Source organism: Tamandua tetradactyla, chromosome 13 (genome assembly GCF_023851605.1).
Source record: "Tamandua tetradactyla isolate mTamTet1 chromosome 13, mTamTet1.pri, whole genome shotgun sequence".
Taxonomy (NCBI): Eukaryota; Metazoa; Chordata; class Mammalia; order Pilosa; family Myrmecophagidae; genus Tamandua; species Tamandua tetradactyla.
In genome coordinates, this window is record NC_135339.1 from 7,578,562 (window position 1) to 7,602,269 (window position 23,708).

At 45.3% G+C, this 23,708-nt stretch overlaps 1 protein-coding gene across 1 annotated transcript in view; it reads left to right on the top strand.

The window, feature by feature from the left end:
* FRMPD2 (FERM and PDZ domain containing 2) overlaps positions 1-23,708 on the top strand; it is a 126,675-nt gene that overhangs the window by 90,662 nt on the left and 12,305 nt on the right. Inside the window, exons 19-28 of the mRNA XM_077126488.1 lie at positions 723-809; positions 1,979-2,086; positions 2,184-2,300; positions 6,702-6,907; positions 8,548-8,652; positions 11,202-11,295; positions 12,160-12,245; positions 17,513-17,657; positions 19,411-19,625; positions 21,303-21,392. Of these exons, the coding sequence (XP_076982603.1) occupies positions 723-809; positions 1,979-2,086; positions 2,184-2,300; positions 6,702-6,907; positions 8,548-8,652; positions 11,202-11,295; positions 12,160-12,245; positions 17,513-17,657; positions 19,411-19,625; positions 21,303-21,392 (1,253 nt within the window). The remainder of the gene's footprint in view (positions 1-722; positions 810-1,978; positions 2,087-2,183; positions 2,301-6,701; positions 6,908-8,547; positions 8,653-11,201; positions 11,296-12,159; positions 12,246-17,512; positions 17,658-19,410; positions 19,626-21,302; positions 21,393-23,708) is intronic.

Genomic DNA, 23,708 nt, shown 5'->3' on the forward strand with positions numbered 1-23,708 from the left:
CCCGGGGACTTTTCCAGGTGTGCTGCGCTCAGCGTTAGAGAGCCATACCGGGACTCCAGCCTGCCAGCAGCTCCCCTAGCCTCCACGGAGGGGGACGTTCCAAGGTGCTTCGGCTGGACTGGTGGCCTTGTGTCACCTCCTGACTATTAGAAGCCAAAGGGTGAAGGCTTAGCTGTCCATCTTGAGCCCCCTGTTTAATTTTCATTGCCAGGCAGGCCCGTGTCTGCTCATCTTCTGTCTTTGCTCCAAGACCAAGGCAGAAAGCACCAGCTATAGTAAGTTGTCAGAAACTATCCATTCCAGGCAAGCGCCACGGGAAAGCACCACTGGCCAGCCCACCCTACCCCAACTTCTGCTCTTATAAGCCTAAACTTACCCCACACTGACCCATTAAGGCTCATCGGAATTACGTGTTCAATGACCTGTTTCCAGTGTTGTTGGGAGATTATATTTAAACTCAGTTTGTTCTTAGGGTTTGTTTTTACTTTGTCAAAAAGCATTCAGTCTTTTTGTATTCGCTCCCAAATAATTTGAGGGAAAAGCACCTGTATTGCTTGTTAGTTTGTTTGTTTTTGACATAACAACAGGAATTTATTGGCTCACATTTCAGAGGCTGGAAGGCTGGCTTCCTTCTGGGGGTTGGAATCTCCTGGCTCGTTGGCAATCTTTGGGGTTCCTTGACTTTTCGACGTATGTTGTTTGGTTTCCACCTCTAGGATCACAGAATAACAGGATAAAGAGCGTTCCAGCTGAACCCGATGGAGAAATCGTTTGTGTGACACTGCAGCGTGACCCGTGCCATGGTTTTGGTAAGCTGGCTCCCCACGCCCCGTAGGCGAGAACCCCTCTTTAACCTGGGCAGATGGGGGGAAGCTTGTATCCCTTTTGACTTTCTATTCCCCTTTCCTGCCCTTCCTCTCCCAGTTTGCCCTCTTCAGGGACCCCTGCTTTTCCCTCCCTGTAAGTGTTCTTAAAGAGCAGTGGGACTTCGGGATCAAAGTTTTCCTTTCGGGTATGATAAGGCTTTGGGGTGTGTATCTTGAGAATCTAGCTACAAGATTGCAAAAAAGCCACCCCCACCCCACCACCCCTGCCCAATGCCATTTAAGAGCATGTTTCCAGTGTATTTAGATTCTTAATGATGGCCAGGAGTAATCAATGTTTTCATTTCTTACTATTTACCCCCTTTAACGATCCTTAAAAAATCATACATTTCTTTTTCTGGAGTGATGTAAATGTTCTGAGAAATGATCATGGTGATGAATATACAACTATGTGGTGATATTGTGAGCCATTGATTGCACACCAAATATGGAATATTTATACATTAAGAATGTTCGTGTTGTATGCTGATTGATTTTGTTACTAAACATTTTTTTTAATGTTTTAAAAAAAAGAAAATGAACACTAGAAAAGTTAAATAACTTGCTAAGGTCATGGCATGAACTCATATTGATTTGGTATAGGGGAAAATATTGATGTAAAAATAAGTATTACTTTGGTACTAATTGAAAACATAAAAGTCATTATTTATAGCTGTTCAAAAGGATAAATAAAAGAACACTGGCTGTTGGGCTTAAAGTGTGTTTTTATTTTATTCATGCCATAAAATCTCAATGAAAATACCCTTAAATTTAAAAAAAAATCACACAGGAACAAGAAACAGAGACAGAGTATCTGATTAAAAAAAACAGAGTATCTGATTTCCAATTTCTGATGACCTCCTGGGGCAGACTCTCCCACACTGGAGTGAGCTGTTGTTCCTTGGTTTGGCTGGGCTTGTTCCTGGGGAGCATTGCTTATCCAGGTTCTCCAGGTGTCCTGGCAGAGGAGAAAGCTGCTTGAGAATGAGAGACCCATGTGCAAACAGCAGCTCTGTCCTTTGCTGGCTGTGTGATATCGAGCCAACGACCCAACCTCTCTGAGCTGCCAAATCATTAAGTATTCTTTTACCATGAACTATCATCTCGAATCACAGGTTTTGTCATTAATGAAGGAGAAGATGTGAGCACAGTTAACTCTGGAATCTTCATCTCTTCTATCACACCTGGGGGCCCAGCAGAGCGAGCTCAAAAGATGAAACCAGGTACATTTTCTCTGTAAATGGCCAGGGCTGGTGTGTTAAGGAATGACTTTTTCCTATTTCCTTGATGGGATGATTGAGAGGTTTTATTTATTTCTAGGAGGGCAGATACTAGCCTTGAATCACATCAGCCTGGAGGGCTTCACTTTCAACACAGCTGTTAGAATGATTCAGAATTCTCCCGACATCATAGAATTAATGGTTTCTCAGCCAAAAGGTATGTTTGAGCCTGGTTTTGGGAAGCGGAAAGCCACCTAGATTTTCAGGACTGCATTATTACCATGGGTACTGGATCTCTAAGTTCCTGGGGGTCTTTGATGTTGCTTTCCTTCCGGTAGTTAGTGGCTTGCAAAGAAGCAGTGCAATAGAACAAATCAATATGCTTGCATTGTACCCGGTGCTTGTTCTGTTGAAAGGAAACAATGTACTCAATTCATGGCTGGATCTACCCATTGAGTGTTTTTCTCTGCCAACTTTTCCATGCAGGACAGAGAGGATATTTTTACCATGATGAAGCTTCTTTTGGAAATGGCTGTGCCAGGATGTCTTCATAGGAGGGGCTTAGTCAGGGCAGTCAGGTGAGAAGGGGCCTGGGCAGGTATTATGAAACTGAATTTGCAGAGCACACATGCTTTTCTTCCTTGGTGTGCATGCTACAATTCAACCAGATGAGTGAAGCTTTTTTTTAAAAGATGCTTTTATTCATCCTTTAGATAAGAACAAGAGAGCAACAATTGTCTACATTAAAGAATAATCTAATTACCTTTACTTGGGGCAGGTTTGGGGGGATCGATGGAGATAATGGGGGGAGGCTAATGCCCTTCACCCCCAGTTACCTGGGAATATGATCGCTTTTTGGTTGAATAGTCCTGGAATTGAAGAGCAGGCTGCTTTGCAAATTCAGGCTCATGGATTTCTTCCTTACACTTCAGGGACATGGCATTGTACAATTTTCCCTTCTGTGCAGGAGAGCCTCACATCACATCATCCAGCATTGTCTAGATTGTAAATGCAGCCCCCCCCCCATTTTGCCTTGCCCCCTGGAAACCGTGTGTATTAGTTAGGGTTCTCTAGAGAAACAGAATCAACAGGGAACACTCGCAAATATAAAATTTATAAAAGTGTCTCACGTGACCGCGGGAATGTAGAGTCCAAAATCCGTAGGGCAGGCTGTGAAGCTGAGGATTCCGATGGAGGGTCTGGACGAACTCCACAGGAGAGGCTCACCAGCCGAAACAGGAAGAGACTGTCTCTTCTGAATCCTCCTTATAAGGCTTCCAGTGATTAGATTAAGCATCACGCATTGCAGAAGACATGCCCCTTTGGCTGATTACAAATGGAATCAGCTGTGGGTACAGCTGATATGATCATGATTTAATTCTATGAAATGTCTGCAACGCAACAGACAAACCGGCACTTGCCCAACCACCACTTGGCCAAGGTGACACATGAACCTGACCATGACACGGTGCATGTCCTGTTCTCACGTATGTGCAGACCCCCAGATGGCTTTCCCAGGTGTTGAGTCTGCTTGGTCCAGAAGCCATGGAAAGGAGGCAGTCCTGGGCCTTGAAATTGGCTGTTCATCCAGTGGTCAGAGCCTGCCCCAGGAAATCCACATACGCCAGCCTCTAGCTTACTGTCTCTATTAAGTTTCCCCCAACTGTTACAGCTCTTCCCACAATATTTTCTCTCTTTCTGCATATCCTACAAAAGTGTGACTGAGAGGAGCAGCTAAACCATTCAGTTTGCTGTCAGGAAATATTATGCAGCCGATGTAACCTCAAATCAGTGTCATTCTAGGATGACTTGCCTGCTGTGGTGGGGGAGACATCAAAAATGGGTACCCCAAATCTGCAATGCTCAAATCACTAGCCTCAGTAGAATTTTAGACAATGGGTGGGTTCCTCACAGTGTCTAGGAATTATATGTCTTTTCTCTGGGGGGCATCAGTCACTTTTTGGTAATCTACCTTCATCAGAGCTTGAGTTCCTTATACAGAAGTTACCTGCCATCCCATTGCCAAGGGAAGACGTTTCCATGGTGATGCTGGCTATATCTCTTGGGCAGAGATTGACCACCATGCCTTTCAAAATTTTTTTTTATTTTGCATGGGCAGGCATAGGGAATCGAACCCGGGTCTCTGGCATGGCAGGTGAGAATTCTGCCACTGAGCCACTGTCACATTGCCCTTTTGTTTTTGCATTTTTGAAGAAAATTTTAATTTAACGAAATAAAAAGAAAAATTGAACAGTGCCTAAATCTTTATTTTTTCATAACTTACCTTTGTTTTCAAATTAGATAATTTTACACTGAATGACACAAGAGGAAACTTAAATTGCCAATAGTTGACATGTAAGGTTGATTCCAGTCTTTTTATTTACTTATTATTCATTTATTTTTCTTTTTTATTAATTTTTAAATTTTTAAAAACTATAACAGCAACGCAACACAAGCATTCTTAACTTATGATCATTCCGTTCTACATATATAATCAGTAATTCACAATATCATCACATAGTTGCATATTCATCATGATGATCATTTCTTAGAACATTTGTATCAATTCAGAAAAAGAAATAAAAAGACAACAGAAAAAATTCATACATACCATACCCCTTACCCCTCCCTTTCATTGATCACTAGCATTTCACTAGCAGTCTTAATGAAAAGAAGTGGAACAAAAACAGAAACTCTCAGAATATTCCACATTACACTCCCATTTGTGTGAATTGACAGCTGACAGCACTCCCCTTAAATCTTTGATTGTCTGCTGCTTTCTACGTAACTGGTTACAAAGCACCTAAAATCCATAATTATAGCTAGCTGGAGGGAAATACAAAGATAGGTAAGCACCTGTTGCCCTTGTGATAAAGTGAACCAGTTTTAAAATGTAAAGTGGAGAAATATATCATCTCATATCAATCATATCTAATAATATGCAACACAAAAAGTTTTTTTTTTGCCATCTGCCAGTGACAAACAGTGATGTAATTATGGGAGGGACTGATCAAAAACTGTCATGACATTAACTCTTAAAAAGCAACTACTCTTTTTGGGGGTGGGCCATGGTGGCTGAATGGCAGAGTTCTCACCTGCCAAGCCAGAAATCCGGGATTGTTTACCAGAGCCTGCCCATGTCAAAAATATATATATATGTTATTTGTGATTTCTGTACCTCTGATTCTACAACTTGAAATACTGCTGGGGGAAAGGAAAGAAAAATTTTTTAAAAATGTATGAAAGTCACACATTATCTGTGTGTAACATAGCAACAGTCTGCATGCCCCATCACTGCTTTCTGTTTGCCTGAGAACCATCATGACTTTTTATGCTGTTGGGGCAGCCAGCCTTGTGGGAAGTTGGGGGCCAGGCTGAAAACATTCCTATAAAACAAGCAGCCATCAAGGTCTACAGCAAACTGAGTTCTCATCACCCACAGACTGGCTTCTAGCTTGTGTTTCCATGAGGCAGGATACAAATTAGGTTTGACTTGTCAACCCATCACAAAAGTCCCACCCTGGTCTCTTATGGGGGGTGGAGAAGAAAACGCACAGGTGCTTGCAATATTGCTAGAAGGACAAAGCAAGAGACTATTTGTGGGAACTGGCCAGGGATATGGCACAAGGGAATTGTGGCCCCACGACTCCCTACTGAATACCTTTAGATTTGACTAACTTCAAATCGCATCTATTCAAATAAAATTAATTCAGCATGTGAGCTTGGGCACTCTGTGGGGGCTAATGAATCTGTATGAAATGTAGTAAATCTACCTGTGTGTTTGTTATGTCCCAATCTAAAGAAAATCTGTTATTCCTTCCTACACATATGTATATTGAGCACCTAGTAGTATGAGTGAATATGTTTATTGAGGCTCTACGATGGACTTAGCTCTCTCTGAATAGTTTCTAATCCTTACCAAAACCGTACCAGCTAGTTGGTATATTGCTTCTATTTTAGATATAAGGAAATTGAGGTCCCAAATTCTTAAATACCCTGCCCAAGTTTTCACTTGTTGGATTCTTGGTCATGCTCTTTCCTGTGTTCTATGCCAGGTCAGCGTTAGATGTGGGGTAGACAGGAAGCAATCGCCCGGGCTTCACCCTAGTCTGGACATGACCAAGTACTCCAGAAAGGACCATACATGTTTGTCTCTGGATCTGGTGATTTCAGGTGTGCTCAGCGGGCTCTCTGAGAGAGGCTGGGCTTAGAGCTCCACACCTGCTGGCTATGGGAACTTCAGCGAGCAGAGCAACCCTTTCAGCTGTACTTTTTCATGTTGGATTGGGCGAACACCTTCCTGATGGGGCTGTCGAGAAGATGGCATGGCATAGATGGACCTGCACCTGGCAGGAGTTTAATAAGGGGGACCTGGCGATATTAATTCTCCCCGCTCTTGTCTTTTCACAGTTGGGTTACTTATGCTCCATTTAGGTTTGTAGTCACATGCAGCATCTCCCCCTCCTCTGTTCTAAATGCCTCACTCTTCTCGAGGTGCTAAATTCCCTGCATTCCCAGCAACTACAAATGGTCTCTCTGTTGTTGGAAGAAACCACTAAGCGCCACATAGAGATGCCCACCTTGGAAAGGTGACTTCTTTCTTGGCTTATTTTTATAGGTGTTTGTGAACATACACCAAATGAGGAAAAGAATGGCACAGTCAGTTCTGGGATCATCACTGCGGACAGCTGGGGCCATGGGAATCACGAATGTTTTTCATCAGATGTGCAAGATCAGGAGAGAAATGTCGAGGAGCTGGAAATGGCTCAGGTTCTGAGCTCAGTGCCCAGGCTGGGGCCTCAGCTTGCCCCTCCGCCATTAAAGGTACCCATCCCTTTTGTTTACTTTCTAAAATGTAGAGGAAAGAGAACAGGTGGTGGAGCCCAACAGCCCTGAATTTGAAGTCCTCCTTCTCATCATTTGCCATGCAACTAGGAGATCACCTAATTCCTCTGAACCTCAGTTTCCTCCTCTGCAAAATAGAAATTAATTGCCACATCTCTTGATTCTTGAGAACAGTATAAAGGAGAAAAAACTCCTAGCCAGTACCAGGGCCCCAGGGGCTCAGTGTTCCTGCCTCCAATACCCATATTTGCCCGTTATAATTATTCCTGGTAATGACAACATGAGGGTTTATATTCTCAGTTTCTTTTCTTTTTTTTTTTTTTTATGCTGTATGGCGGGGTCACATTTCATTCTTTTTCCATGTGAGTATCCCATTATTGCAGCACCATTTGTTGAATTTTTGCTTGTATTTTGCTTGTTTGTTTTGTTCTTGGGGACGTGCATGGACTGGGAATCAAACCCGGGTCTCCCACATGGCAGGCGAGAATTCTACCACTGAACTATCCTTGCACCCCCTATGTTCTTGGCTTCTAATTGATCCTGAAGCTGGCAACTCAGTGGCTTTGCTCTTAACAGCCCCATCAGGAAGGAAGATGATAAAGCCTGGCTTTGGTAGACCAAGGAGCTCTGTGGTTCTGTTGCAGCTCTTCCGTCCTCCAGCTGCATCACCTTGGGTGCTGGGCGGAGTAGTCTTCCATTTCTCCTCCAACCCTCTCTCCAGCCTCTCCATTCTATTTTGGGCCCTGTGAAACTGACATACAACTCTGGGCTTTGTTTCCTGCTGTTGCTTGTCGAGACACCCCCTTTACCTGACTCATCACTGCCAATTCCCCAGCAACTTGCACAGTGCCTGGAACATAATAGGTGCTCAATAAATGCTGATAAATGATTGGATGAGTATGTGAACAGAGCTCACATGGTTATGTCATAGCGCCAAGCAAAGTGCCTAGTATGAGGTAGGTAAGTTCATTCTCAGTTTCCCTGGAGCCTTCATCCATTGTACAGTAGGGACTCTAAACAACCATTATTACTAGAAATTATTGAAAGGCTTCCTGAGGTTTCCTTCTACCTGAGAAACTTTTGTCTATCTGGTGTCCAGTTTGCCATCACTTGGTCATGTAGCATCTGTGACGCTACCGGGACTTCTTTGGATAACTTCAATTTTTTTCTTTTCATATAAACTATTTATTTTTTTATTTTTTATTTTGCATGGGCAGGCACTGGGAATCGAACCTGGGTCTCTGGCATGGCAGGCGAGAATTCTGCCGCTGAGCCACCGTTGCACTGCCCATAACTTCAGTTTTAATATAGATGTTTGCATCATGAGTGGAGACAGGAGGGAACCTCTATTTATTGAGCCCCTACTATGTACTGTGTATCATTCCTAGTCCCACTGTTGGGAGGGGAGCTCTCACTTCATTTTTGTGGATCGGGAAACTGAGACTGGGGAGACCAAAGGTCCATCCCAGATCATGTGAGGAGAAGATGATAAAACTAGAAATGAAGACTCTATTGACCTTGCTCTGAAGCTCATGCTCTTTCTGCTGAGCTAAGAGGTGCCATTGCTGATGGACAGGGTGAGTGCTTTCATGCCTTCATTTTATTTTGGTTTGGCGCAGAGTGCTGGTTCTTCTTGTCTGCCGTCGCCTTCAGAAACAAATGCCAGTGAAATCTACTTTGTGGAACTGGTGAAAGAAGATGGGACACTTGGATTCAGTGTGACCGTAAGAGTTGTTAGAAGAGCCTGGAAAGCAAATGGTTGAAATGATGTCCATTTGGTGGGCACCCATGCATATGTCAGCCTTTGATAATGTGCTTTTGGGGGACAATCACCACATGGAAGGTGGGTGAACTAAGAAATCAGTGGGGACCTGCAGTGGAGCATGGGAGGTCAAAGGCAAACTGGGAGACACAGGTCACCCTTAGGTTGTGCTGGGCAGGCACCAGGAGCTCCAGCAACAAGAGGAGGCAGTGTGAGTGGAATTGAGGGATGTGTCCTGACTTTGGGGTTATTCTGGACAACAAGAAGGTGAGGAAAGTGGGTTGCAGCAGCACAAAGCCAAAGATGTGTGGGGTCAACCACCATTATCCAGAATGGGTCAAGGTGGAACCTGGGGTTTCTCAGCTCCAAGAACCAGGACAAAGTCAAGTCAGGAAGGCTTCAGCTAGGAATTGCACCTTGCACTTGGTTTCTGAGCTCTATTTGGCAGACCCCTGAGGGGTGTTTAGGGAACGGTTTCACAAAGGGCAGTGGGAACTCAGAGGTCAGAGGGTTCTGCTTTTATTCTGGAGCATTGCAATGCATTTAGATTTCAGGAACTTCATTGTGGGGCTTGATTACTGATTGGAAACAGAACAGAATTTCCCAGCAGTAAGGGAATGCATGGCTGCTGAAAACTTTCAAAAGGAATCCAAGAGATAGGTGAATGGAGGACATTCCTTGCTTTCCTACTTGATAATGTGCTGTGCCTAGAGCAAGGAAACCTGGGTTGTTGGATCATTAGGCAGCAATAAATCTGATGTCAGTGGACAAAGGTTTTAAGTGAACAAGTAAGAAACCGATAAATAAGGTTCATGTGTCCACACTGAGTGAACAGGCTGGTAAAATGTATAGACAACTTATTTCTGCCTTCAGTAACAATCCTATTAGACACTATTTTAGTTTGATCAAGGTGCTGATATGAAGATACCAGAACTGGGTTGACTTTTACAATGGGGATTTATTAACTTACAAGCTAACAATCCTGAGACCATGCAAATGTCCATATCAAGGCATCAACAGATGATGCTTTCTCCCTGAAGACCCACAACTGGTGATCTCGGGCTCCTCTGTCACCTGGCAAGGCACCTGGCAGTGACTGCTGGTCTCTCCCTTCTCTTCCAGTCTTCATGGCTTGCAGCTTCTTGCTCCATGACTTTCTCTCTGAGTTTCTGTATCTTTCTTTCTCTGTTTTATGTCTTTCTCTCTGAATTTCATCCTTTTACCAAGAACTCATCTAAAAGGATTAAGACCCACCTGTGGCTTGCCACAACTGCAATAACCTAATAAAAATCTCCATACCCAATAGGTCTACACCCATAGGACTCGCTTGGCTTTAAAAACATGATCTGTCTAGGGGCCATAAAGCCTCCAAACTACCACAGACCCCTAAACATGGCTATTTCTCATTTGAAAAGCTTGCTGAATTTTGGTTTATTCACAGCAAGTATATATGTGGAGAAGAGGTTGGTGACTTTTTTTTGGCTAGCAAATAACTTTCATGTCCTTTGGGGAAATTTAATTTCAAAAATAATGACTGAAATGTCACACTCAAATCCAAATGGTCATTAAACAAATGAAAAATGCTCAAACCTAGGAAAAGGCACAGGAATACAAATTAAATGAAAATAAAGTTTACAACCTATATTCACCGGATTGGCAAAATAGTGCTGGTGGGATGCAGACAAAGGGAACTCTCATTCAAAACCAGTGGAAAAATGAATAATTATGTTTAAATTCACATTGGGGTATGATCTGGAAACATCTATGAAAAGTGAACGTAGCTTTCCATCCAGGTATACCACTTCTGGGAATCTATTTCATAGAAATAAGAATCCCAGTAAGAAATGCTGTGTATAAGAGGAGGAAGAGGTGGAGGAAAAGGAAAAGGATAGGAAGAAGAACGAAAAGAAGGGGAGAAGGAGGAGGAGGAGAAAAAACACTGTATGAGATAGTATGTTGTAAAACAGGTGTAAAAATCTATGTATGTGCGTATACATGCATAAAGTAAATTAGAAAGGAAAAGATCGAGTTAGGTCTTTATCTACCAACCTTTAGGGATGTTCATAATCTATTAAGCAGAAAAAAAATAATAAGTTGCAGAATCCTTTGTAGAGTTCAATTCTACTTTGGTATATACAATCCATCACATAAACGTGAGATGTGCCAGGCTCAAGCCTTCAGGCCAATAGCTGTATTCACCCATGTTGGTTTCTCCCCACGGAAGACCTGTGGTGCCGCTGATGTGATTCCGAGTCCTGAGCGCCTGCCCTGTGCCCGCGCTTGGTTCTGGGGATGGGGCCAAGCTCCCTTAGGCGGTACCTAAGCTTGCTCAGTGGGCGATATAGCCTGAACGAGCAGGTAAACACATGAGACAGTGTCTGACCGAGACAAGGTACTGGGATACAGTGGCCGGCCGGTGGGTGGGTGGAGGGGCACCTACACTGGAGAATTGGGGAGGGCCTCCCCTAGGGAGATGGCCAGCGTGGCAAGTCGTGTGGTTGTGTTTTCCAGGGTGGCGTTAACATGAGCCTGCTCTACGGAGGCATCTACGTGAAATCCGTCATTCCTGGAGGGCCGGCCGCCAAGGAAGGGCGGATCCTGCGGGGTGAGAGGTGGAGTTTTGTGGAGACTCTGCAACCTGCTGGGTCAAGAGCGCTGGACCAGCAGCATCCAGCCCCCAGGCCTTGCCCCTCCCACTCCAGGAAACTTTGTGCAAGCAAATGGCCTTTCCTGGTTTGGGGTTTCATTACCTAAAAGGGAGTAACTTTACTCGGTTGGGTAGAGCTACCGTGGGCATCAGATGTGATACACTGGCAAGCAGGAGGCAATATAGAAACAAGCGATGTACAATAAACGTGGGCTTAAAGGGAAAGGGTCATGCTTCCCTGACATGGGTGAGCCCCACTTTCATATCTTGGGGGACACCAGGAGCCTTCGCTCTGCCCTTCATCCCATCCCATGGGGATGGGGCCTTTTTTTCTATTATTCTCCGAAACTATCAGAATTGAGTCCAAAAGGGGACCTGGAATCTTACTTGTCTCCCTGTCCCCTAGAATTCCAGTATGCTCTGTCTCAACCACATCTCCCTCACCTTTTAAAAAATATTTATATCAAACACATTGTGGAGATATAAATATTACCCCCGAGCGACTTGAAAATACTTTCAAAAGCCCTTTCACAGGGAAACAGGGGTGAGGATCTCGTGAGCCAATATTCCAAAGGCTTTTATCTCATTGACCTCTCCGGTGCCTTGTAGGTTGGAGTGAAAGGTGTCGCCTGGTGTCCACAGGGGAGGCTGGCACTGTGGGCCACCAGGGAGTCCCCTCGCATCCTCAGGGACAGCATGTGGCTTTGCCTTCCACCTTTCCTTGAGGCTCCAGGCAGGGATAGAGAGCAGGGGCATGAAAGAAGAGTCTTTCCCACTAAAGCCCTGGGACATGACAGTGATGTCATCTGTCCCTTTCTCCAGGTGACCGGCTCGTGCAGGTAGACGGAGTGAGTCTGTGTGGCCTCACCCACAAGCAGGCTGTCCAGTGCCTGCAGGGCTCAGGGCAGGTAAGTGCACCGTGTCCAGAAGCTCCTCTTCCTTCCAGAGCTTTCTGGACGGCAGGAGCTGTGGCACTCTTTGGATGGGAGGGAGGGAGGCAGGCAGGGAAGACAACAAGATTTCTTCTTCTTTTCTTTCTCTTTCACTTCTTACTCTTACCACTGTTTTTCTCTGAGGATGTGAAATCCAGGAGAAAGCAGGCAGGTATTTCCAAGCAGAAAATCTCATCCCCTATAAATAGCCTCGAAAAACTTGTTGCTTGCCTAGATTCCGGAACCAGACAACTGAATGCAGCTGATGGGGTGGAGTGGCTTCTCCCTGGCTCTGGTTGCTGCCTGCTCATGCTCTCTGCTCCAGCCTGACCAACAGAAGCTGCTATTGCTTTCTGGCCCTGTTACCTCTTTGCCTTTGCACATGGTGGAAACCTCCTGCCCAGTTCATGCCAATTCCATCCCCATCCCCTGTGTTTATGCCTCCCAGGGTTTCGGTCAGAGTGGCCCTGGATTCTTTAAATCACAATGAGGTAGAAATTCAGGACACTGAGAATGTCCTGGATGTCCAGATGTCTTCCCGTTTCCAGGCAGGGCCCAGGCAGTACCAAGATATTAACATGTGACATCCAGGGTGAAAGTCTCCCTGGCAATGTGGGAGATGACTCCTAGGGACGAGCCTGGCCCTGACACTGTGGGATCAACAATGCCATCCTGACCAAAAGGGGGAAAAGAAATGTAACAAATAAGGTATCATTGACTAAGAGAGAATTCAAATAGTCAAGAATCTACTCTGCAGGCTACTCTCATGCAAGCTTCAGCTAGATATTGATATTTATTGTGGTTTGCCAAATCCCAACCCAAATCATTCCTATGGCTTTATCTGAGATTCTACAAAGGTTCCATGCACTATAATTACTTTCCAGAAACCTACAACCTCCAGATGAGTTCCTAGGCCAGATAAATCCTGAAACGTAGAGGGCCCAGCCTCTCCAGAACATCAATCAGTTCCATCTCCCAATCCCATATTACTGACAGTCCTTTCCATCATGAAAAAGTTCGAATGGGCATGGCCCAAATACCCCTAAAGATTGGGAGAAAGATCAAATGTGAAGATGGGTTATATCAGAGAAGGAAGAATTAACAAATGAGTGTGACTGCTGAATCATTATATTGATATTGCTTTTAGTCTCCAGTGTCTTGGAGCAGCTAGAAGGAAAAACCTAAAATTGTGGAACTGTAACCCATACCAAACTCTGAAATCTGTTCTACAACTAATTGTTACAGTGTGCTTTGAAATTTATTGCTGTTTTGTATATATGTTATTTTTCACAATTAAAAAAAAGATAATACCATGCAATGTTGTGTCCACTGCCCAAAAATGGGTGTCTCTAACTGCCCAGTGTCCTAAGTCACATTTCTGGAATCACCCTTTCTGTAATAGGGGAGTCAGCAGAGATGGATAAGTCCCTTGAAGTCTCTGGTGCCTTTTGCTCCCAGCCCCAAAGCAGACTGTTGGTTGATGGTGAAATGTACTTACATTGGTCACTTTGGTTGACATATTTTGAGAACTGAGCCATAATTTATTAGTGCACTCTGTTCTTTTTTAAAAAATGCTTTGGAGATATCTTCAGGCATGATACAGTCCATCTTAAGTATACAATCAATAGCTCACAATACCATCACATAGTTGTGCATTCATCATCATGATCATTTTCAGAACATTTGTATCACTCCAGAAAAAGAAACAAAAAGACAAAAGAAAAAAACCCATACGTCTCATACCCCTTACTCCTCCCTCTCGTTGACCACTAGTATTTCAATCTACCCAATTTTTTAAAACTCCTTTTATCCATATTTTTTATGCATCTGTCCATACCCTGAGTAAAAGGAGCATCAGACACAAGGTTTTCACAATCACACAGTCACATTTTAAAATCCATGTAGTTATATGATCATCTTCAAGAATCAAGGTTATTGGAATGCAGTTCAACAGTTTTAGTTACTTCCCTCTTGCCACTCCAATACACCATAAAAAACTAAAAAGGGATATCTATATAATGCATAAGAATAAATTCCAGGATGACCTCTTGACTCTGTTTGAAATCTCTCAGCCACTGAAACCTGTTTGTCTCATTTCTCTCTTCTCCAGTTTGGTCAAGAAGGCTTTGTTAATCCCATAATGCCAGGTCCCAGTTCATCCTGGGATTTCTGTCCCACACTGCCAGGGAGATTTATACCCCTGGGAGTCATGTCCCACATAGAGGGGAGGGCAGTGAGTTCACCTGCAGAGTTGAGTTAGAGAGAGAGGCCACATCTGAGCAACATATGAGGCTCTCTGGGGGTGACTCTTAGGCGTAATTATAAGTAGGCTTAGCTTCTCTTTTGCAGGAATAAATTTCATGTGTCTGAGCTCCAAGATCAAGGGCTCAGCCTATTGAATTGGTTATCCCCACTGCTTGCAAGAATATCAGGAATTCCCCAGATGGGGAAGCTTAACATTTCTTCCTTTCTCCCTAGTCCCTCAAGGGGACTTTGCAAATACTTTTTTATTCATTACCGAAATTACTCTGGGATATATCATACTAATGATACAAACCAACAAGCTCTCACTCCCTATTCAACCTTCCCTATGTTCTTTTTTTTTTTTTTTTAACTTTTTCAAGTTTATTGTATATCATATATACAAAGCAAAGAATAAAAAAGCAATAGTTTTCAAAACACTCTTCAAGGAGTGGTTATAGGATAGATTCCAGAGTTTGTCATGGGCTACCATACGATCCTCTCATATTTTTCCTTCTAGCTGCTCCAGAATATAGGAGGTTAGAGGGCTTAAATACTTCTTTATCATCACAAATTTTTTCCTTCTTTTTTTTTTGTGAACAATAACATGTATATATAAAAGCTATAAATTTCCAAGCACAGCTCCATAATTATTTGTAGAACATATTTCAGACTTTGACATGGGTTACAAATTCACAATTTTAGCTTTTTACTTCCAGCTGCTCTAAAATACTGGAGACTAAAAGAGATATCAATTTAATGATTCAGCATTCATATTAATTTGTTAAGTCTTATCTTCTATGTATAATTCCACCATCACCTTTGATCTTCTCAGACCTCTCATTAGGGTTGTTTGGGCTATGGCAATTCTAAATTTTTGATATTGGAAGGGTCTGTGACTGATATGGAGTACAGAGATGGAACTGTCTGATGTTCTGGAGAGGCTGGGCTAGGTGTCAAGACTTATCTGGACCAGGGACCCATCTGGAGGTTGTAGGTCTCTGGCAAGTTACTCAGGGCCTGGAACCCTTGTGGAATTCTATGAATTGCCCTAGGTGTTCTTTAGGATTGGCTAGAATGATCCTGGTTGGGGGAGGCAGGTTATGATAGGTAGCAAAGTCTACCTGAAGCTTGTGTTAAGAGCAACCTCCAGTGTAGCCTCTCTACTCTATTTGTACTCTCTCTCTGCCACTGATACTTTATTAATTACACTTATTTTCCCCCTTTTGGTCAGGGTGTAATTGTTGATCCCACAGTGCCAGGTCTGGATTCATCCCTGGGGGTCATCTCCCACATCACCAGGGAGACTTTCACCCCTGTATGTCATGTCCCACATAGTGGGGAGGGCAATGATTTCACTTGCAGCATTGGGCTTAGAGAGACTGAGGCCACATCTGAGCAACAAAAGAGGTCCTCCAGAAGTAACTCTTAGGTATGCCTATAGGTAGTCTAAGCTTCTATGCTATCTATGTTCTCAAAAGAAGAAAAAAGTATGACATGGCTAGTGCCAGGAGTGACACCCATCTCCTATCTCCCCTCTCCACTGCCTTCACTTGACTGACTCAATTTTCAGGCTTCACGTTAGCTGTCACTACCTTGAATAAGCCCTCCCTAACTTCTCAGGTCTGTAATAATTGCCCTTGCCCTCTGCTCCCAAAACACCTGCTCACTGCACTCCAGTGTTAAATATTGCTGTTTACTTACCTGCGTCCCTGACTAGGGTATAAAGATCTAAAAGAGGAAGTCATGGGGTCTTGCTCTTTATCCTCCAAACATGCAGCTGGTCTCCAAGGCCTGCAGGTTTTGTGTCCAGAGCATCTCCCCCAGTGCTTCCCCTTTGGCCTTCCGTCTCCCACTGCCAATCTCCAGCTGGATGGACAGAGTGAATGGCCCAGTATTTGTGTTCACTTGTGAATTCACGAATCCTGCATGCTCCCTGAGAGCATGTTTAATGAGCATCTCCTCAGCGCTGGCACTATGCTTGTGGAATGATGGTAGTATGAATCAGTGATCATCAATATTTAAGACCCTGCAGACTTTTGCTACTGAAGAGGGTTAGAGAAAATGCTTGATTGGCCTCCTGGGGGTGATAACAGGTGAGAACTGTCACCCTGGGGTCACGGGCCTGAGCTAAATGACAGTCACAGCAGGTGGATGGTGGCAGGGCCGAGACCCCAGGATGGAAGCTTGGCATCTCTAAAATGCTCCTAGGAGAGTCCGAGCTATTGATCCAATGAGCTATTGATACCTTATTTGAGTAATAAGAGTATAGACTGTGTGGGGAATATCAAACCAGAAGGAAGCCAGGCCTCAGGTGGAAAAAGGATGGGATGCCAGCTTAGGGGGTTGGATTTGGGGTGATGGGAAGCACTGGAGACTTTTAATCAAGCGTGTTGCAGGATCGATTTTTGTTTTAGACCAATCCACTGGTAGCATGAGGGGGATGCAGCGAAGGGGGCAAAGACACGGCACAAAGCCAAGTTTGCTGGGGCTTCCTGCAGTCCAGGTGGGTGCTGCCAGTGGGTGAGGGAATGGGAAAAGGGAAAACACTGGGCGAGATGCTTCTGACGGATAACCTGCAAACCTGAGAAACCAGATGGATATTTGCAGTGCGGAAGGGGGACAGCTGGGTGACCCCAAGTGTGGTCCCTGTGAGGCTGGCTGGGTGATGGTTCCATGTGCTGAGAGAGCCACTGCAAAGGGTGGAGTGTTTCAGGCTGAATGAGGAGTAGGGATGTGAGGGAAAGAAGACAGGTTTAGCCTTGAATATGCTGAAATGGAGTGACGCGTTTTGCTCCCAGGTGTACTGGCTTGTCCAACAGGCAGCAAGAAATATGGGTCCGGATCATAGTGAGTAAGTTAGGTTGGGGATTTTGATTTGAGATTCAAATGAAGTAGCTCACCACAAGCATGAGAAAATGAAGATGCATTTGCAGGGTGAAAGGAGGATCTCCTGGTTGCCATATGAAGTATAAGCTGAGTTTGTTCACTCATCCTTCTAGATCACAAGACTGGTCTTAGAGAGAAGAGGTCCCAGGATGGCTCTGCAGGGTCCTGCTAATAACAGGATGGGAGATGAACATTCAGCTGTTTCCTTGGTAACAACCTCGCCTGGCAGACCCACGAGCTGTGCCTCGGCAACAGATGGTGAGAGAAGACAGAATTGAGTGTTACTATTGTCATGTCATCGGGTGCTGCTTTTTGAGTTGTAAACTCAAAAGGTACCAGCAGGAAGACTTCCTCTGGGTTCTCCAAAGAAGAGGGGCTGTGCAGATAATGATGCAGCCTGCTTTCTGATGGGGCAGAAGCCAAGCTAATAGAATATATTTCTGGAAAAAAAAAATGGATTGTCCCAAAATGATTACCAGACATAATCCTGCCCCTTAGCCTTCCTAAGTCTTTTGTTCCAGAGTGTTTGTATAAAAGTAGTCAAGGATGCAATTGGAGTGTCAGGGACACATGTTTTCTGACCTAAGCTCTACATTCCAGCTGGGGTGTGGATAGCAAAGGACCTGAGGAATGATTAGGCAGGTTGAGAGAGGAAGGTACTTACTTACAAATTCTAACGTTATTATTATCAGCATTTTCAAAAGCAAACCCTCAATCAGCTTAGAGTGGCATAATTACACATCTTCTGGTGGGGTGCGTCTTTGCATTTCCCTCGTGATTTTGTTTCCTGCTAAGAAAATATCTAGTGCCTTGGTATGCCATGATTGGGAGCTTAGCTATTTTTTTTTCAGTCCCTGGGTGGCAATTTTTCAGTCCTGCTACAGGACCTGTGTGTCGGACTAATAGCCTTCGGGGGCAGCTTGATGGGGGGGAATGCACGCCCATGAAGCAAGTATACTTCTTTCCCTGCTCCTTTGCTCTTTCCTTGATGCCTTTGGGAAACAGACCACAAAATGCACTGAGGATCGCAGATGACAGGGCTGGGGAAATTGGCATTCCACCGACCTTTACCTATACACCTCCAAGTCCTTTTGTTCTGCCCCTGAATCAAGAGTTGTGAGAGAGTGTTCTGTCCCTCTATTTATGTCGCCAAGCAGTTCGGTAAAGGCGGTCTAGACCCGGAGGCTTCTTTGGCTGCCAGAGTACCTAAGTTTCAGGCTGTGTTCATCTTTGGTAACTTTTGCCCATACAGTCCACACAACTAAACCAAATGACGGCTAAAAAATTGCCCTTCAACGTGGTGATAATTTCCAGTATGGTCTAATTATGCAAAAACTTGGTTTTAAGTATACTAAAAAAATGAGTGGGGATCTAAAGTTTAAACAGGAGTATATGTGATACAAATTCTACTACACTCCAGGGGCAGGTATGTTGTACAGGGCACAAAACATACAAACTTTGTTGACTCTAATTGCGCTCTCTGCTATTATAGCCTGTGGCTATTGAGCACTTGAAATTTGGCCAATTCACGTTAAAAAAAGCAAATATTGGTGGGTTCAATTCCTGGTGCCTGTGCATACAAAAAAACACACACACACACTCAAAACAAATACTGGATTTTGAATACTTAGGATGAAAGAGGTATGTAAAATATCTCATTTTTTTTCATATTGATTACTTGTTGAAATGGTCATATTTTGGAATGTTGTGCTAAATAATATACATGATTAACATTCATTTTGTCCATTTCCTTTTACCTTTTTAATATGTGGCTATTAGAAACCTTTACAATTCCGTATGTGGCAGGAATTTATATCCCACGCTACATTTCTATCGGACCACACTGCTCTGAATCATGTAAAACGGACTCTGTTGTAAAAATTCACAAAATGAAATCTTTGTATGTAAGATAGAAATAATTCGTCTTCCTTGACAGTTTGCGTTCTGAGGCTGGTTGACATTTTGTGCACGCTACTGAAGGATTTTGTTGTCTTAACTTCCCGCCATGCAGGTCGTAAATTTGAGGTCACACTGAAGAAGAATTCCAGAGGCTTGGGATTCAGTTTTGTGCAGATGGAAAGCAAAAGCCGTGATCTCCCCAGGAGTCATCTTGTCCGGATTAGGAGGCTCCTCCCAGGGCAGCCAGCAGAGCAGACGGGGGCCATCGCTGCTGGGGACATTATCCTGGCTGTGAACGGGAAGCCCACCGAAGGCCTCCTCTTCCAGGTCCCCATGATCCCGAGCCTCTTTGGGGTCCCACCACGGCTCAGGGATACTCTGGGCTCTCGAACATCCCACGTGCAGCTGTGTCTTCGATCACACAAAGACAGCCACTGGCACGAGAGTTTAATGTTTCATCCACCATCTCAGTTTTTAAAAATCACCCACCCCCTGAGCCTGAGGGGGTGCAGGAAGGACCAATTACCCAATCCCAGAAACAGAGGCATGGTTGTGACCTCAGCTGAGGGTCGCAGTTATCTGTGGCAACTCCCTTCCCCCAGAAAGGGGGCTAGGAAGTCATCCCCCAGTCCCTCTCTTTTCTGTCTCTTGTCCCTTGCTCTTGGTCCCATTACCTGACCCAGGAAGAAACCTAGGTGTCACCTGCCCAGGGGGCAGGGATGGGGAGGGAGCCGAGAGCCTCCAGAACAGCTTGTGTTTGCGTGGAGAGGCCACTCCTCCATCCACCCATCCCCTGATCCAACAGCTCATGGTGGGGGCAGGGACACACAAAAAAGCAACAGTGATTGCAGGAAATAAGTTTACGAGGGAAAAAAATCCTATTGCCCTATTGCATTTGCGGCAGGGAGCAAGGGAAGGAAGTGCATTCTGTGGACATCGTTTGCAGCTAAGGGGTCACTAACTAGAGTCTGGATCTGAGGTTCTCAAGTGACAATGTCTGGAGGCACTTTCGGTTGTCACAGCTAAGGTGTGTGTGCGTGTACGCGTGTACATGTGTGTGCCCATGTGTATGTGTGTGCACGTGTGTGAATGCTGTTGGCATCTAGCTGGTGGAGGTCAGGGGTACTGTCCAGCACCCCGCAGTGCACAGGACAGGCAGGACAGGGACTGATCCAGTCCCAAAAGTCAATAGTACCAAGACGGAGAAACCCTGGTCTGGATGGGAAATATGAGCTCTCGAGGGAGCCTATTAGGAGAGCAACATGGGAGGGGAAACTGTACCCAGGGCATTGAGAAGTTCACACTTTGGGGGTTAGGATGTGGGTGCACAGAGAGTGGGCGGGGAAGGCAGCTGGAGTGAGCAGCCAGGGCAGCTGAGATCTGGCATTGGATGCCGAGTCCTGCAGCTCCTGCTGAGGAGGGAGGCGAGCCAGGGGAGGTTTGGGCTGTAGCTGCATTTTGCCAATCATCTTTGAGCAAGGTGGAGGGTGGGGTGGAGAATACTGGAGAGCCAGGGAGCAGAGAGGAGGCTCTCTGCAGTGTTGCAAGGAGAGGCAGTTAGGGCTTGAGCCCAGTTACAACAGGTAGCAGAGCCCATGTGATTGGTGGCCCCTTCCTTAGATGAGCATGTGCTGGGGGGCACAGGAGGTCAACATGGGTACTGCTATTTGTTTGAGTCAGTATCACCCTCTCCAAAGAACAGGGATCAGTATCTTCAGATTTTGCCACAACAAAAGGCCCTGGGCGGGTCCTAGACCATTTCCAGGCCAGCATCCAGGCACGGCCCATGCTGGGAGCCACTGGCTGGTGACTTCCACCCCTTGCATTTGGGAAGTTTGCATTCTGCAAAGTCCTCTGGAGCTGAGATCAAGATGGTGGGAGGAGGGAGAGGAAGCAGCCCCAGGGAAAGAGTGGGGAGTAGAGAGGATGGGGAGACTACATCTGCCTAGTGGCCTACAGAGGTGGCCAGCCTCGGATCTAACCATGCGCTTTGGTGTCCCATAGGAGGTGCTCCACTTACTACGAGGGGCCCCAGAGGAGGTCACGCTCCTGCTTTGCCGACCTCCACCAGGTGCACTGCCTGAGCCTGACCAGGTAAGATGTGGTACCCTCTGCCCTCTTCACCAGCCTCAGGCCCAGGCATTACATTTCCTGCCTGGTGGGTCCTGAGAAGTCCATCTTTACTTGTAGGCTTGTAGACCTCCTTCTTCCACTGCAGCAGGAAATCAGCTGGGGCCCAAACTCAATTAGTCTGTGCTTTAGTTTCCTAGCTGCTAAAACAAATACCATACAATAGCATGGCTTAAACAATGGGAATGTATTGGCTTGTGGCTTCAGAAGCTAGAAGATTTGCTTCCTCCGAGTGTCGGGTATTTTCTGGCTGGCCATCACATTTTGGGTTCCTTGGCTTTTCTAAAACGTGGCATTGCACATGGTGCCATCTACTCCTTTCTATTTGGGATTCTGTACTTTTGGTTTCTTGCTCACCCTCTGGCTTCTCTCTCCCTTAAACTTTCTCTTTGCTTATAAAAAGGACTCCATTAATCCTAGTTAAAGCTCCATCTGATTCACCTTAAGTGAAGCAGCGCCTTGAAGAGATCCTGTTGACAGTGGGTCCGTACCGACCAGAATGTGGACCAAGGCCAAGCGCATGTGCAATTAGGGGTGCCCCATTCAATCCACCACAGTCTGGTACCGGTGCATGAGATTATATCTCTGCTGCTCCTTTTGGCGTCCTCTCTCTGCTTCTGCCTCTCGTGACATTTGGATTTTCCTGTAGATGTTAAGATGTTTAGCTCTTGGATGTGAAACTTCTAGAGCCTGGCTCTCTAGCAGCCTGAGCCTCAGGGAGCAGAAATAAGGGGGAAAAAAAAAAAGAATAGACACAAAACCAGAGCAAAGAAAGCTAAGGACTTCCCTTCTGAGGAATGAAGTGGAATGAAAACAGGATGGATCTCCTCCTTCTGAAAGCACGAATTAGGCATGGATCATGTCGTGCAGAGAAAAGAAGCACCAGAAGCAGGAAAAGCCAAGATTTTTACCTGATGCCGGTAGGTGAGGTCCCCAGCAAACAGACTTTGAGGCAGAGATTTATGGGCAGGAAGTTTCTAGGGGCTCCTGGGAACATCACCTGAGGAGAGGGAAGCAGGACTGGCAGGGGAGAAGTTGAATGTGATGCAGGTGCTGCTGGGGTCTCAGCTGACCCTGCTGGGAGCTGGGAAGCAGGGAGGGCTCCTCAGAACTCTCCAGAATTGGGGCAAGAGAGTCTGGGTCTTTGTAGGTCAGCATCTACCAGTGTTGGGATGTGGGCCAGTGTGGGGGGAAGGCCTAACTGGGGTGAGGCAGCTCTTGAGGACAATTCTTGAGCCACCAGCAGGCATGGGGAAGAGCGTCTCATCCCTGGAATGGGAGCTACAGAATCCACTGTACTTGTCCTGCCACTAGCTGGCTGCCAGGCCTCAGGAAGTTGCCTGAATTCTCTGGGCCTCATGACTCCTCACCTACAAAATGTGGATACAAATAATTGGCCATCATGGCCAAGGGTGACAGTCACTAGAGACAGTACAGGGTGGCTTGGTGACCCAGGTCCTCTCCAGGTGCGGAGGCTATTTTATATGTAGGCTTTGGTGACAGAAGAGCTGTGGAAAAGAAATTAGGGAGTTGCAGGTTGGGCGAAGACGGTAGAAAATGACCACAGCATTAACCAGCTGAACAGGGCAAGACAGGGCCAAACTTCACGCACTTGCAAATCGATTTAACCAAGGGACTGTTTCCCTGTGTGTTGAGATATTCAGGAAATACCAAAGAAAAAGTTGTCCTTCTGTCCTGGACAATAGGTGCACTCAGGAGAGGCTGGAGGGTGGGGACATGGCTTCTCCTTCTTTGTGCCTGAGGGGGCCAAGTGGAGGAGGAACTTGATCTGATCTTGAGACTCCAGGGGGTGCAGAGATGGAAGACCAAGGGCAGAAGCCCCAAGGAAGGAGCATTTAGTTCCCAACTAGAATAAAGTTTTAGTATCAAATTTGTTGACAAAATAAATGCCCTAGGAGGGTAGATTATTCACCATCAAAGTGCTTAAGCAGAGGAGGGTGTTGACTTTTGGGAAACGTGGTTGAGAAGAATCAAGCAGCGGCATGAAGGAGAGGGACCCTGAGACCTTTCCAACTCTGTGGTTGACACAGAGGCTTGGGGAATGGAAGGGGCCCCCACGTTCTGAGCCTCTGATCAACACTAAGCACTGTCTGGAAACCTCCCACACTCTAATTTAACACCCTGTTGCTACCTAGCAGGAAGGTATTATTATGCTGTTTTATAGATGAGGACGCTGAGGTGCTAGTGAAAGTTAAGGAATGTGTGCGAATTCCAGCAAGTACCAAAGACACTGCAATACAGAAGAAAAAGTCCCTACCC